The 14,748-nt window shown below is 45.8% G+C and overlaps 1 protein-coding gene across 1 annotated transcript; it reads right to left on the bottom strand.

Moving 5' to 3' along the window:
* Positions 1-3,727: 3,727 nt before the first annotated feature.
* Positions 3,728-13,433, bottom strand: LOC126539233 (uncharacterized). The gene is made up of 6 exons (XM_050186004.3): positions 13,111-13,433; positions 12,878-13,000; positions 10,562-10,727; positions 6,978-7,155; positions 6,141-6,431; positions 3,728-4,481 (listed from the first exon to the last, which is right to left on the bottom strand). Exons 1-6 carry the CDS (start codon positions 13,118-13,120, stop codon positions 3,978-3,980), a joined length of 1,272 nt encoding a protein of 423 aa, XP_050041961.1. The 5' UTR covers positions 13,121-13,433; the 3' UTR covers positions 3,728-3,977.
* Positions 13,434-14,748: the final 1,315 nt, after the last annotated feature.

Raw genomic sequence — 14,748 nt, 5'->3', positions numbered from 1 at the left:
ACCAGTCTCCCGTACAAGTGGATGAGATAGGGCATTGCCAACTCTAACACGGGATGTGTGGTTAGACAGGTAACTTTGGATGACATTAAGCAAATTGCCTCGAATTCCCATTCCAGCTAGATCACGGAGAATTCCGAAACATTAGTCTCGATGAGGACAAGATAATCAGTTGTGGATCTACCTTCCCTGAAACTACACTGTAAGGGGCCTAATATTTTGTTACTTTACAGAGAATGAAGGAGGCACTGGTTAACCATTTTTGCAAACAGTTTACAGAGACAACTTGTCAGGGCTACAGGCCAATAAATGCTGGCCAAAGTCGGGTCCTTGCCATCTTTTACTACTGGAATGATTATTGATTCTTTCCAGGTGGGCAGAATGTAGCTGGCAGAGAACATGCATTTAAAAAGTGACAGTATGTTTTATGGGTTTCAGAGTGTAAGTGGTTGACCATTTCATACAGCATTCTGTCACTTCCTGGAGCGGACTTGTTACAACAATTCAGCCTGAAACTCCACCATGTTAAATGGATGGTTGTATACTTAATTGGCTGTGCCTTTCCGACCCAGAGGCAGTCGCTCTCACTGTCGTAGGTATGATGGGATGTACCGGAAACGAGCTCAAAGTGTGCACCTAGAGAATCAGCCTGGTCGCAAGGGTGTCTCCCTGTGTACCTACTAGTGGTAGAGAATGAGCTTGCCAGCCTTCTTTGTTCACTCCGTTCCAGGCTTTTCGTACATCAGTATAAGAATTAATGCTGGATATGTATCTTTGCCAGCTTTCCCTTTTGGCACGGCGGCACGTAAGTATACCCTCAGACGTTTTATTTTCTTGAATATGATGAGGTTCTCTGTAGTTGGAGAGTTGCGAAGATGACTCCAAGCCTTATTTTCATTTCTGTGAGCTTCCTTACACTCATTATTCCACCAGGGAACATGTCATTTAGGGGGCGGTCCATTCATTTCAGGGATACATACTGATGCAGCATCAACTACAACTGCCATCAAATATGCCACTGCATCATCAATAGAAAGAGTACTGATGTCATCCCAGGTCATATGTGCCTGCTCTCTGTATCGTTTCTAGTCAGCACAGCCGACTTTCTACCGGAGCAGATGTGGACAGCACTCGTTACATTAGTTGTTAATTTTATGACCACAGGGAAATGGTCACTCCCGCATGGATTCTTGATCCCATTCTACTCCAAGTATGGCACGAGTGTACCTTATGCAATGCTTAAATCTATAATGGGAACGTTTCGTTTGCCACACCGTGGAATGTGGGCTCGTCCTTATTTAGTAAGCATGCACCTGTGGAGAAGATGAAGTTGTCTAATAAGTGCCCTTTCATATCACGAGAATCTTCCTAGAGGGTGTTACGCACATTTATATCTCCTACTACAATGCAAGGCTCGGAAAGTTCTGAGATAAACCTCTGCAATTCTCTTTTGGAAAGTTGTTAGCTGGGCGGGATGTATAAAGAACTAATTGTGACTGACTTATCAAACAGCACGGCTCTGATTGCAACTGCCTCAAGGGGCATTTGCGGACTTTAAATAGTGACAGGTGACACCCTTATCTAGTATTATGGCCTCTTCAGAGGTGCTTCAGAGGTACTTGGGAGATTTTCGGGCCTGTCTGTGTCACGGGCAGTGGCCCTGGGACCTGCAGGCCCGGAGGCCTGTTGGCCCTTAGTGGTAGGTAGGGGGCAGGACAGCACTGGCTGCTCCTGCCAGGGGAGCCGATGGCGTAACCGTCGTCACAATCTGTGACTCAGGTGGCCACCGAAGGATGTGATGCTGCCCCTCTGCACATCACATCAGTGCAAGACGGATTGGTCCAATTGCGGTTGAAAGAAAAATGCTTGAGCGCTTCTTGGAAAGAAATGTTTACTTTCACCTTGCGTTCGATTATTTCTTTTTCTCATTTCTGATCGCGAATAGGTGGGTGGTCTCCATCACATTTGGCGCAGTGGGATGCAGAAACGCAGATGTCTGAGGAATGGTGTTTTGATGCACATTTTGCACAAGTAGCGCACTCTTGGCAGCCCTGACATTTGAAGCATCAGCGCAGATTGGGAATCTACGGTCGTACACAAAGCTCTCAATTGAATTAGAGAGGTTGCTTGTTCCAAACGCAATGAATACATGCTTGGTTGGAATTTTCTTGTCATCATGCCTTAACTTAATCCTTTGCACCTGTACCACATTCTGGTCTTGCCATCCATCTAAGAGCTCGCTTTCACTAAGTTCGAGGAGGTCATCATTAGAGATGACACTGAGCACAGCAGTCTGACCTGTGGGGGCCCACTGAGACAGGAATATCACCAAATGCAAAGAATTTTGGCAGGTTGTTGTATTGAAGCTTGTCACAAACTTCCAGACGCAGGTCGCTGCTCCCCATTTTAGTTACTTTGCAACCTGAGCCGACTGCTTCTATCAAACATTTGCGACAACAAATTGGGATACTGTACAGACTGCCTTGGTTTCATGTTGACTGTGCATTATGTTGTATCTGGGAAATGTTTCATAAAGAAGCTGCCCGTTTTAACGCTGCACCCCCTCTTCAGGGAGTGGGGGAAACTTGAAGCCTTATATGATATTACTGTATTCGACAGGAATACACACCGCCCACCTCGAGGCTCAACCAGGGGATGTCACAGGACTAGAAATATTGTATTCTGCGTACTCCAACAGTACATTGCCGCTATAACCTAATATATGCATACCCAGGACTGGATATATTACACAAGCTTAACTCTTGCCGCCTGGAAAATCGAAAGTTGAAACTGAATAGAAGACAGGAAAGATGGAAGAGCGAGAGAGAGATGATGATGATGATATGGGCTTTATTGGTGCAACTGCCAGGGATGGCCAAAGAGCACCAGAGAGAGAAAGCCGCAGATTGAAGCGGAAGACAGGAAATCGCGACTGCCGATTTCCTCCGGGTGGGTCAGTATGGAGGCGCCGTCAATGTAAAGGAGAGGCTAAAGAGGTGTGCTGCCTCTTTAGGTCTGCACACCTGGCTTAAAAGTCTGAACTCCGAGGATCCCCCTTTCCCCAGACACGGCTGAGCTTCGCACAGCCACACGCAGGAGGAGCAAACCCTCGTGTCCTCGGGTATGTGGTGCCGCAAAACGCCAAATGCCTGTGGGGAACAGAAGCGCATTTGCGGACCCTAGTGGTCAGAGGGCACACCAAACCCAGGGGCACCTTTCGATTCCTCAAATCTAGCATTGTCTATTATATACCCCCTTCTAGATATATTTGAACAGCGAAATAGAGTTTGACCCAAGCTAAATCTTTTTGTGAAGACCTCCAGGTTAGAACTTGGATTCTTCTCAGAACCTCAAATATCTTCAAAAATGAACACTTGCAAGGTAACCGTAACAATCCCCATTATGCCAAAATGAAGCACAAATGGCCAAAACCAAATTGTGGCATCCTCTGTACATAATTACTCGTTGGAACACTTCTCCAGAAGGTTGAGGACGCACACAGACCCACTGGCGTTACAAGGTAAAGAAGATAATTGTGCACAGCTCGTGCAGCGCACTGGGGCACATGTCAAAAAACAAAATTTCTTCCCTTAACATTTTTTCCTAATGCACTTTCCTACAACCGGGAAGTGAAATGTGGCCTCCGGAAAAGCACTTGATCTGCTTCATTTTTACTTCATCCATGTTTCATACTGGTTTTATGGCATACACACCAGCAAAGGCAGACAGGTTCAATAAACTCTTGGTTTATTGGCTAGCAGGACCATTCACAATTGGCTTTACAAGTTTTCCTCAACACATGCTCTCTGCCTCAAGAGCCTATCAGAATGGTACACTTGGTCATTTCAGAAAACAGAGTCCATTGCGGAATAATCTTACAACGGGGAACCATAAGTTAAAACATCACTTGTAGATGGAGCTTACAAAATGTACAAAGGCAAACAACTGCTGTTCCAGGGAGATCACACAGAATTGCTTTACTATTCATCATAAGCCTTCACTATAGATTCGAGTAGCCGCAAGAATGGATCTTTGCAGTGCCCAACACCATTCATTGACAGCCACCAAAACCAGTCCAGGTGACCCTGGAGTGCAGTGGGGTCTTTTGAGCAGCTAAGCAACATCAGTTTCGAACGCACCCGCCTCCACAAGCAGAGAATCTTTTGGGTGTTGCAAAAAGAATTCTGCCTCTTTGACCCCGATTTTGTAGTAGCACCATCGTTCTGGGAGCCATCGTCGTGGACTAGGCGCATTGGACCATCCTCGTCTTCAGCTGCTTCAATATGGTTGAATACCTTGCCGCCAGTCGAGATGATTTTGGTTTCAGGAAGCACCGCTTTTGTGACAATTTGAGCGATACAGTCGGGCTCGTCATTGCCAATGTGCAAGAGCCGAAATTCCCCCGTTGATTCAGCCAGTAGACCTAAGATCAAAATTGGATCGTCACTGCTTGAGCTCTTGAACTTCAGCTTGAAGACGCCAACCTGTAAACAAAAGTTTCAATTGGCGATAATCATCTTATTATACGCACTGCATCGTTTTTCCCTTGAACTCTTTCCCTACCATGGGGAAAATGGGTTTTTTTGTAGGTTACGCCAAATTTATTTTCTGAAGGAACTACAGCATTGAATATTTTATGTAATACATAAACAAAAAGCAAAATTAATGCACTTTTCATGCATAAAAATTTTATTAACGAGATATATGTCATAAAAAAGATATAAAATCCAGAATCAAGATTGTGGGATAACACTGAACAAAGTTTGTAAAGACATGCTTGCATCTGCTATGAAAAATATGTAAAAAAAAATGAGATATACAAGATGTATTGCTGTCTAATAAGCACTGCCTCCGAAAAAAATCGATACTTTTCATTGAACAGGTATTGCACTACAAAAATTTAACTGCAAGAACTACAGTTGCGCGTGCCGGGCTGTGGCTGCTGATGTTCCGTGCTGCATTATGTCGTCGTTCTCAGAGTCCAAGTCCGTCGAAAAGGCAGAATTCTCAGACTCACTGGTGCTCGATCCACCAATAAAATGAGCTGCAGACGCAGCGGAATCAAGAGATTTGCTATTTTTCGAAGCACGCGCGCTGCTCCCAGAGGCAGCCATTCTTGCTTCTTACTCCGACGATCCGACTTCAGAGCGTGTTAAAAAATTAGTGCATCTTGTAAAAAAATTGAACGGCTTAGAAAAACAAAAATACAGTTCTCTTCTTTCACGTTCGATGGCGAAGTGGGTCCATAAGCAGTGTGGAAGGTCTCGAAAGTGAGGTTTCAAACATTCAAAAACGGGTAGCCATTTTTGCCTTCTGCTTTGACAATCGCGAAACTTCAAAGCACGTTCAAAAATCACTGCCTGGCAGGAAAAAAGCAGACTACTTAGAAAATAAAAATATAGTTCTCCTCCGTGTCCAATAGCGCAATGAGCACTGTGGAAGGTCTCGAAAGCAGCTTGTCAAACCATCGTTAGCAGGTTAATGATGCACAATGGGCGCAGTATGGAAAGAGTTGAAGTGACACTAAAGGCAAATACCAAGTCGATGTGGACTGCTATAATACCATTCCAGAAACCTTGCAGCACTTGTTTCGTGCCAAGAAAAGACTTCGTTTATGAGCAAATTGTGTCTGAAAGCTCTGTGTACCTTTAGCACAATTTAAATCGAGCGGGGAGTGGTGACGCTGCATGCCCATTACTGCCATAGCCGAGTAAAACCGCGCCTGACAGACAGTACTACAGTTTTTCATGCAAAACGCCAATGCCTGGCCATGGATAAACCGACCAAAGATTGGATTTGCAGCTGCAGCTCCTCTTGGTCAAGTGGTGTGGCCCATTCGGGAATCCCACGACATCACATGGACATGGCATTCTCAGCTAAGTGCAGTTTGTGCAAGTTTCGCGAGCAAGCAAAGCCAGCGCAGCAGTATGCGATGACGAAACTACTGAGAGCACAGGAAGTGCAGAGTGGTAAAAACACCTCTCTATACCAGTGCAATTCATATGAGAGCTAAATCTCAGAATGCAGAGAGAGAGCAGAAGCAGCCCACTTATCCCACTTACATGGGAGGAGCCTCTTCGGCATTCTTTACATGCCACACAGCTCACAGCCAAATTGAAAAATACTTCATGTAGTAACCTTACCTGCACCCTTTCCGAACTGCCACCCATGCGGGGGTGGCCAGAGAGGCTCCGCGAGACGACCTGACGCACCCGCTGTCTCCAGTAGCTGATGGTCGGTGTTCTCACAGCATATCCAAGCTCTGTCGTTTTGGCAGCTGTCAGGTCTTTAGCCATGCAGTACACTATCCATAGAATCTCGCATTTTGAAAGCCTCACATTTGGACGGCCTCTGCAGTCCACCTGGCAGAAAAATGATGCTGGTGACGCAGCAGACTTCTGAGCCCAAGGTGTCGGACCATTCAGCTGCGAAATCTGGATGCCAAGGCAAAGGGAGCAGAGTGACAGAACAATATTCGGAGACAATGCATCTGCACTTCATCTATTAAAGATGTGATGGACCAGCTCCGTGTGCCGTCAACTCCATGCACTTAGTCAACTCTGCGCACACTGCTGACCAAGGCTCGTCAAAAGTGGCACAACTGTAAACGCAGCCTACGTTCGCTTGCTGCCTACAACAAGGTGACCCTGGTGCAGTTGCTATGACAACATGGCAGTTTGGCCCCCAAGTCCCAGTGTTCCTTTGCAAAGAATGCATGGGACTTGCATCACCCTTTCTCCAATGCAGACAATCAGTTGCCTCTACTAAGATTTCCTTCCTCCACACCTACTGATTACCTTCACCTCACATGCTTAACCCGCTCAGTAGAAGTTTCGTAGAACAATCAGCAGTCAGCAATTTCGAAACTCTCCCTATTTCTGTGACACAGAACTAGTTCTCGTTTCTTACTGGCTAACATGATATGTAGCTTTCACTGGACAGCACAAAATTGGCGAGATGGAACATAGAACAGCATTCACCTGCTTTCGACAGTAACTGCAGCGATAGGCGGGGCGACCATCCTTGACACCTTTTCGTACGCAAGTCGTGATGCGACCTTTGCAATCTGGCAGCAGAGGGTTAAACTTCAGCACTGAGCAGATGCCCCAAACCTGGCTTGCTGTGCAAGGTCGGCCGATGCGCCTTGGATGTGTCAGGCTGAACAGCAAAATCGTTATACAGTTAAACCTCGATATAACGAACTTCAACATAACGAAACTCTCGATATAACAAAGTATTTAACTTTTCATAACCTCTTGTACATAGAACACCGTGTATTTAGAACCTCAATATAACGAAGTATGTTTGCAAGCGATTTCAATATGATGAAATTTCACTGCCGCTGCAAAGAAATGCCGAGACAATAGACAAGTTTTAATACTGCGCCATGATGATAAGTATGCAGAATGCAAGCGCTTTGCAGAACGTAGTAGTGCGTGTCACGTCAGGGCTTTTAGTACTGGGAAATGTCTACGTATGTAAGTGTTCAAGCATCGTTAGATGCCAGGCACGTCGGTGTGCATTGGCTGGGTCCGCCAGTGCATCGAATCATCGGTCGACCTAAAGAAGCTGTTGTTCTTGCCAACGTGACATAACGTATGCGTGCATTGACGCTACGTCGGACTATATTTAGGCCTTTAAAAGATGCTATATTTAATGTGGATACAGTGAATGAACCATATCAAGAAAAATAAAAACTGAGTAGTCGATTTCTTAGACTGGCACGGCCATTTGCGACGAACTGTGCCAACAGGAGGTAGAGCCTTTCGCGAAACAGCGCACACTGAACACTTTCTCTAAAACAAAGTTCCTATTTTTTTCAAGGAATTCCCACAGCGCAGGATCCTGGAATGGGTTCCACACATTCACTTCAAGCAGGAAAGCCAAATCGTAGGCCATTGAAAAGTACAGCCTTCTGCTGGTCGCCTTTGATGTGGCCACATTGCGAATTTCTTTTGTCTCGCGCTCTCCCAAACAAACGAGAACCACAAGATCAGCATGCAAGGCTCCCCATGTACGCACGCAAGAATCAGATGCATGCATACGCGGCGGCCACGCACTGCATGCTTTAGGTGCAAGGGAAGGGGATCGAGGGCCAGACAAGAATGATCGTGGCTTCACGAGTGCGGCCTCCCTGCACAAGCAAAGGGGAAGAGTGGGAGGGGAGCTCACTCGCCAAATGCACACAAGGGGGCAGTACAGGGGTAAGTTGGGGCGCGTCTCGACGCAGCTGTGCATGACTGTAAGTGCCTCTGAGCGCATACACAGCAGCACACCCTGCTTTAGAGGTAATCTGCCTTGTGCACTCTTTGTGCCGAGACGGCGTGGCACAATGTAAGCTGTCTTACTGCGCGTTTAGTATTGGGGGTTGCATAATCTCGAGTTTCGGCAGCCCGTTAAAGCGAGAGGCAGATGAAGCATTCACTCCCTGCCGCCGGCACTTTTTCTGCCAGCGTCGTCCCAGTGCAGGCGACGCTATCAGCCACGGGGCGGAGTGCACGCGAAAGCGTGACTGGCTTCGCTTAATTCAAACCGCTGAGAAGATACCGTAGAAAAAAAAAATTGTGGGGTTTTACGCGCCAAAACCACGGTCTGTTTATGAGGAACGCCGTAGTGGGGGACTCTAAAAATTTGGACCACCTGGGGTTCTCTAACGTGCACCCAAATCTAAGTGCACAGGTGTTCTCGCATTTCGCCCTCATCGAAATGCGGCCGCCGTGGCCAGGGTTCGATCCCACGACCTCGTACTTAGCAGCCCAACACCACAGCCATTAAGAAACGATGGCAGGTAGGATATCACCGACGTACGTGGCATGAAACCGTATCATTCGTCGCTGACTCCCAAACATATCAAAATGAATTATTTTCTCATCTAAATTTGCTTTTTTCGATTTCCTGATAATTCGAACAATTTTGTGGCCCCTTAATGCGCTAAGAAAAATTGATCGGAAACTACTTATTTGCACAAAAGGTCGAATTTCAATAAAACGAAATTTAGATATAGGAAGCAGTTTGCCAATTTTACCGACTTCACTATGTATATCAAGGTTTAACTGTAATAAGGAGAGGTAAAATTAACACTGAGTGAGCTACACGACTGACAATTTTGGCCACAATGCAGCGAAACTGCCATTACATTAACTCCGCTTACACACTAACTGCACTTCCTTTTATCAACAACCTGCAAGAACACAGAACACGTTTAAAGGTTTGACTGTCCCATGCAGCACACCACAATGCCAGTGCACACAACAGTCAAGCACCATCACAGTGACTTGTTTGGTCATTTTTAATTATAGCATGTAGTGTTTATGCTTCTTTCTGCACCATCTGCATTCATGTGCAAGTTCTATAAAATAGAAGTTTGGCTACGACTGCAGCACTCCCGCTTGTTTCAGCTTCTTAAGCAGCAAGAACATGTTTGCAATTTTTCAGTGACATCAGCAACTGACGGACACTTACAAACAATCGCTCTCAGTCAGATTTAACTCTTATAAACAAATGAATGCTGCCAGCGCAGCGAGAAGGTGATTGTACTGCAAAAGAAAGAGTTAACTGTCATAGATGACGACAGTTGCAAACAATATTCTTACAAGTGGCACTCTTTATAAGCAAATACTACTACAATGTACAGTCACGTGCAATATGACCTGCAACACCAGTGCCCGTGGTCGAAGGGGTTCCAAGACTGTACGGCTGCGCAGATACAGGGTAAATTCCAGACCTAAACACAGCTTCAATTAGTGGTACTTATTAAACCGCTATTCCGCATGTCAGAAGTGCCGCACAACCCTGGAGCCTCTTCGACCACGAACAAGGCTGTTGCAAGTCATATTGCCCACGAGTGTACATGGCGGACAACTGTGTAATGCAAAATGTTTCACTATTTTTTCTGACAACCAACTGACAACTAACCAGGTTAAATGATACAGCTAATAAATTATGCAGTTTAACGTTGCAAAACTGCTCAGTATCTTACCAGGGATGCTACATCGGAGGTCTCCGGATTAATTTTGACCACCTGAGATTCACTCAAAGCACGGAACAGGAGCATTTTTGCATACTGCCCCCATGAAAATGCAGTCGATGGGGTTGGGAATCAAACCCACAACCTCATGCTTTACAGCAGAACATCATAGCCACTGCACTACCAGAATGGGTAAAGGTCTGGGGCTGTAACCACACTTTAACTACGAACATATTATGAAGACTGTTAGGCGTAACGTTAAGAGACAGGAAGAGAGCGGTGTGGATCAGAGAGCAAACGGGAATACCCATTATTTTAATTGTCATTAAGAGAAAGAAATGGAGCTGGGCAGGCCAGGAATCTGTAGTATGGATAACAGGTGAATCATCAGAGTTACAGAATGGGTGCCAAGAGAAGGGAAGTGCAGTCGAGGATGGCAGGAAACTAGGCGGGGCGATTAAATTAGAAAATTCACAGGCGCAAATTGGAATCAGTTGGCGCAGGACAGAGGTAATTGAAGATCTCAGGGAGAGGCCTTTGTCCTGCAGTGGACATAAAATAGGCTGATGATAATGACGATATTATGAGCACACTCACAGAGCTGCTGATGGAGGAGGAGGTGGTGTAATGCCAAGGCCATATTCACAGAGGAAAGCTTCAAGACGTGCTGGGTCGGCAAGAATTTCACACAATTCCATGACGGTCGGGTCACAGCGCACCGAACTTGATGCCTTATGTTTCTTCGGTTTCTTTGCTCCATCAGCTGCCGAGAACATGACATGTCTGTCAAACAGTGGACCCCCATCCCTACAACACAGTACTCGACAAAGAGGGTAAGTGCACACAATAAGAACAAGCACGCACTCACAACCTAAGAAGCCTACAAATTAAGGGTGCATGCCTCCAGCCATGAACAAGGCTCTTAAAAGCACACTGACACATATTTATGAAGTTCTATAAACTGTACTAGATACTTTTAACAAATAGAAGGATGACACTTCGCAAGTACGAAGGCTGGAAAACACTATGCCAGGCGTTCTATTTTTAAACCATGTACAGAATATTCAATGATTACCTGTGGTAGATAGCACAATTCTAACTTTGGCCTGGATTACACAAAGAGGTAGACATTACTTGCATGGAAAGTGGAAATGCATAATTGACTAATTAACAAAAATTAAACCATTCACTTCTTTATACTTTCTTTACAGCTATGTGGCACTTTACATATTTACACACTTAGAACAAACTTTCAGGATGACACCAGCTTCCTTTCTTTACTGGTGAAAGGGCGATGACACCAGTTTCAAAATATTCAGTCACAAATGTGATGAAATACGTCAACGTTCTGGTTACCCTTGTGCTTCAATGCATAACACGATGCTTTGTTAAAAAAGTAAGTAGAAAAATAGTGCATTTTCGCCACAAGTTTGCTGGCGCATATCTCAAAACCTTTGCCATCCTCAGAATTTGTTCCAAAAGGGTGTGCTTTGCAATCTCACCACGTACAATGAGTAAATTGCAGTATATGCTGTAAATTATTTAGTTAGAAATGTAACTGATTGTAATTCATTGATTATGCGTATTGATTTCTCATGCTATCTGCCTCCTAAAGTAATCCAGCAAAAGCACTAGAATTATGTTATTTTGAAAAGGCATTTTTTTTTTTAATTTTGTATAGTATTAAAAACAACTTAGCTTAATACTAACAAGTCGGTTTCCCAATTCCTGGCCTGGCGTCATTCTCGTAACGTCATGACGTGCAGCTTAATTTGTCTACACCGTGCAGCAATAGGGTTAAGTGAGATGACAGTGCACATCAAAAATAAGAAAGAGCACTGTGCACATTTCTTCCGACTGTGCAAGTTCATGGCAGCCACAGCAACTGCAGAAACGGATTGAGCCAGTGCATCAAAAAGCTGTGATGCATCCACCTTCCCATTACCAAAATCAAAACTCGCCCACAGAAACATAGATTATAGCGATATAGGGTGCCCTGGTGTACGCCAATATTTTTTATGGGGTTTCAAGGGTTGAACCATCATTTAGCAAAAAAAAAAAAAAGCAAAAATTAAATTTAAGAAAAGCAGACAAGCAAGGCAAGATAGAGCATTAGAACAAGGGCAATGCTGCAGATTTCAGTGACAAACTTCCAGCTAGAAGATGTGCATGCTAATTTTTTTGAAGTGAATTGTTGCAAATGCAATGCAGCTAATGCACCAGACTTCTCAAAGTGCTGTATTGCAGGAGAGAATGCTTTAATTCTACTTCTTAGTCATGTGTTCATGGCCTAATGGTTACAGCATTAGGCTTCTGTGCTAGGGGTAGAGGATTGAAGCCAAAGACGGGAAACAATTGTTTTATTGAGCAAGCACAATTGACATGTGCGTCAATGCGCTCGCGAAAATTCAATAGAGGTTAGAAACGGACACCAAAGCTGGGAGAAGAGGCTAAGAACATTTCGCTTTAATAATGCCAGAGCAGTTAGAAAAGTGAACTGGCAGAAATTACGAGGGTATGATGAGCTGCACACGTATAACCTATGCACCTAACAGTGCTACAAAAGAGGAAACCAAAATTTTGATACGTTGCATCGCACGTAATGTTTCTGCAGAGTTCTTGGGCAAGCATTTGCGCACGCGGACGTACAGACAAAAGTAAGTGGAACACGGGAGATTTGGCCGAACTGCACCCCAGTGCCCTCTAGCCTGGCGTATGCAATAACGGTCTGCTTGTCTTAGCACGTAGGCAGCACTATAATAAAGAACACAGTAGACAAAGCATATGTTGCATACAGATCGGCTCTCTGACCACATCGACGGGAGGATTATGTTTTTGACACTCTACAAATGCTGAATGTGTAACACGAGCACACCGGCAGTCACCAAATCGGCTACCGAATTACGCAAGTACCTTGTTCAGATGCAGCGTGCACAACATGATCGCCGTTGACAGTCCCGGAGCCAAGTTCTCTTTTTATGTTTAATGGCGGAGGGGATTCATGTTCTTTCTTAATGTCGAGTAGTGGAGTGTAGTCTGAAACAGCGATAGACAGACGTTCCAGTACATCAGCAAACGGAACGGCGAAATTGTTTAACCAATTTGCGCTACAAATGCGGTAACGAAAGACGCGAGCGCTTGCTTACCATGATCCATGGAGTTTCAGTAGCCTGGCTTTCACAGACGGCCAGCTTGTCAACTTCGGGAATCTCGCAAAACACTGCGGCAAACGCTCGACGTTTTCACCCTCGAATTGCGGGTTCCTATTTTAACAGAAGAAACTCCACTGAACACTGCGGCAACAAAAACTGCAGGGTTCGCGTTTAACTACAACGCGTAAAAACAACCAACAGAACGCACGCGCGTTTTCGCGAAACAAACTTTCAAAGACTATGGATCGGCTCGACTTGATTGTACGCGCGCTCGAATGTTTACTAGATGCCTGCCGCGTGAGCCGAGAAGCTGGTTCCTGCCCCTCTCCTCTTTACGCTTACCCATGCGGGTTAACCCGGGTCGGCTGCGAGCGCTGGCTGCGGTGGCCGCTGCAAACCTGAATCACGTAGCTTTGCCTCCGAGATTTTAGCGGCGTCTGTTGCGATCCCGGAGGCAGGACCCGTGGTAGTAGCCACCCTACCCGTGGTCTCTCGTTAAGCGCGTGCCAGCCTAGTAATCGTCACTTCCTCCGCAACAGGAAGTAGCTCAGCTGCGAGCGCCGTCTCTCCGCGACTACTCTGAACTAAAACTCCTCAATTTTTCAAAAGTAGCGCCATTCTTAGATCTTTCCGCCACCCCGCTCACCCTGGTGCGTCCTCCTCCACCGCCCCTGTCACCCCAGCCTCCTCCGCTCCCCCATTGGCCAATCTGTGTCACGTGGAAGCGGGCGCCGCGCTTTTGTATATTTTTTTCTTTCCAGCGCGGAGCAGGCGCCGCGCTTTTGTATATTTTTTCTTTCCAGCGCGCGCCGACCTCCATTGTTGGGCCTGCGCGACGAAACTACGGCAGGCGGACTGACGGAGTGCGTTCGCGTAATAGAATGTGCAGGGCCGAGAACTTAATTGCGATGCCATGCTGCTGCGCCTTCGGTTGCCGCGACAGACACAGCGAGGGCAAAAAGCTTTTTGCTTTGCCGTACGGCGGGCGCAACGCAAAAAGAAGTGTGGATTCGCAGGATCGGGCGGGCTGACTTCGAGGAAATGGCAATGAACGCACGGCTTAGTGAAGTAAGGGCCACGGCTACTCACAACCTCTTATTTTGAGCCTAGTTCACGCCTTCCGCTTCGAAAAAGTAGGTGTTCATGCTCTGCGTGGTTTTTAGCGCGTTGTTTGACTTTCCTTTTTCGAATGTGCTCTCTTTGTTTCATGTAGTATCGTCTTGCGGTGAAATGCACGCATCTGCAGCTGGCCTGTGACATAAAAGCGACTTCATTCAGGGTGTGTTTTGAGCTCCACCAGAACTTAGCACATTCTCGACGCTAGTGCGAGGCTCACTATGACTTACGATGCAGTCTTTTAGCTTCGAATATACGCCCGCATGTATCGATTTGGTTTGTGGTGATTAATGTTTTTAACGTTCCGAAGCGACTAAAGCTAGGATGGAGGTCGTAGTGGATGGCTCCGGATAACTTGATCCAGCTCGCCTGGGGATGTTTAACGTGCACTTTGATCGTAGAGTCGTACGTGGGCCGGTAAATTCCTCGTTGGCGTTTCATAATACTCGCGCGCTAGCGCTGCTTTAGAAGTTGGCGCCTCGGCGCGATTGTATTTCTTCAATAAATTTTATTTAC

The sequence above is a fragment of the Dermacentor andersoni genome, chromosome 11 (genome assembly GCF_023375885.2).
Source record: "Dermacentor andersoni chromosome 11, qqDerAnde1_hic_scaffold, whole genome shotgun sequence".
Classification (NCBI taxonomy): domain Eukaryota; kingdom Metazoa; phylum Arthropoda; class Arachnida; order Ixodida; family Ixodidae; genus Dermacentor; species Dermacentor andersoni.
This window is presented reverse-complemented; position numbering and strand designations above follow the sequence as displayed.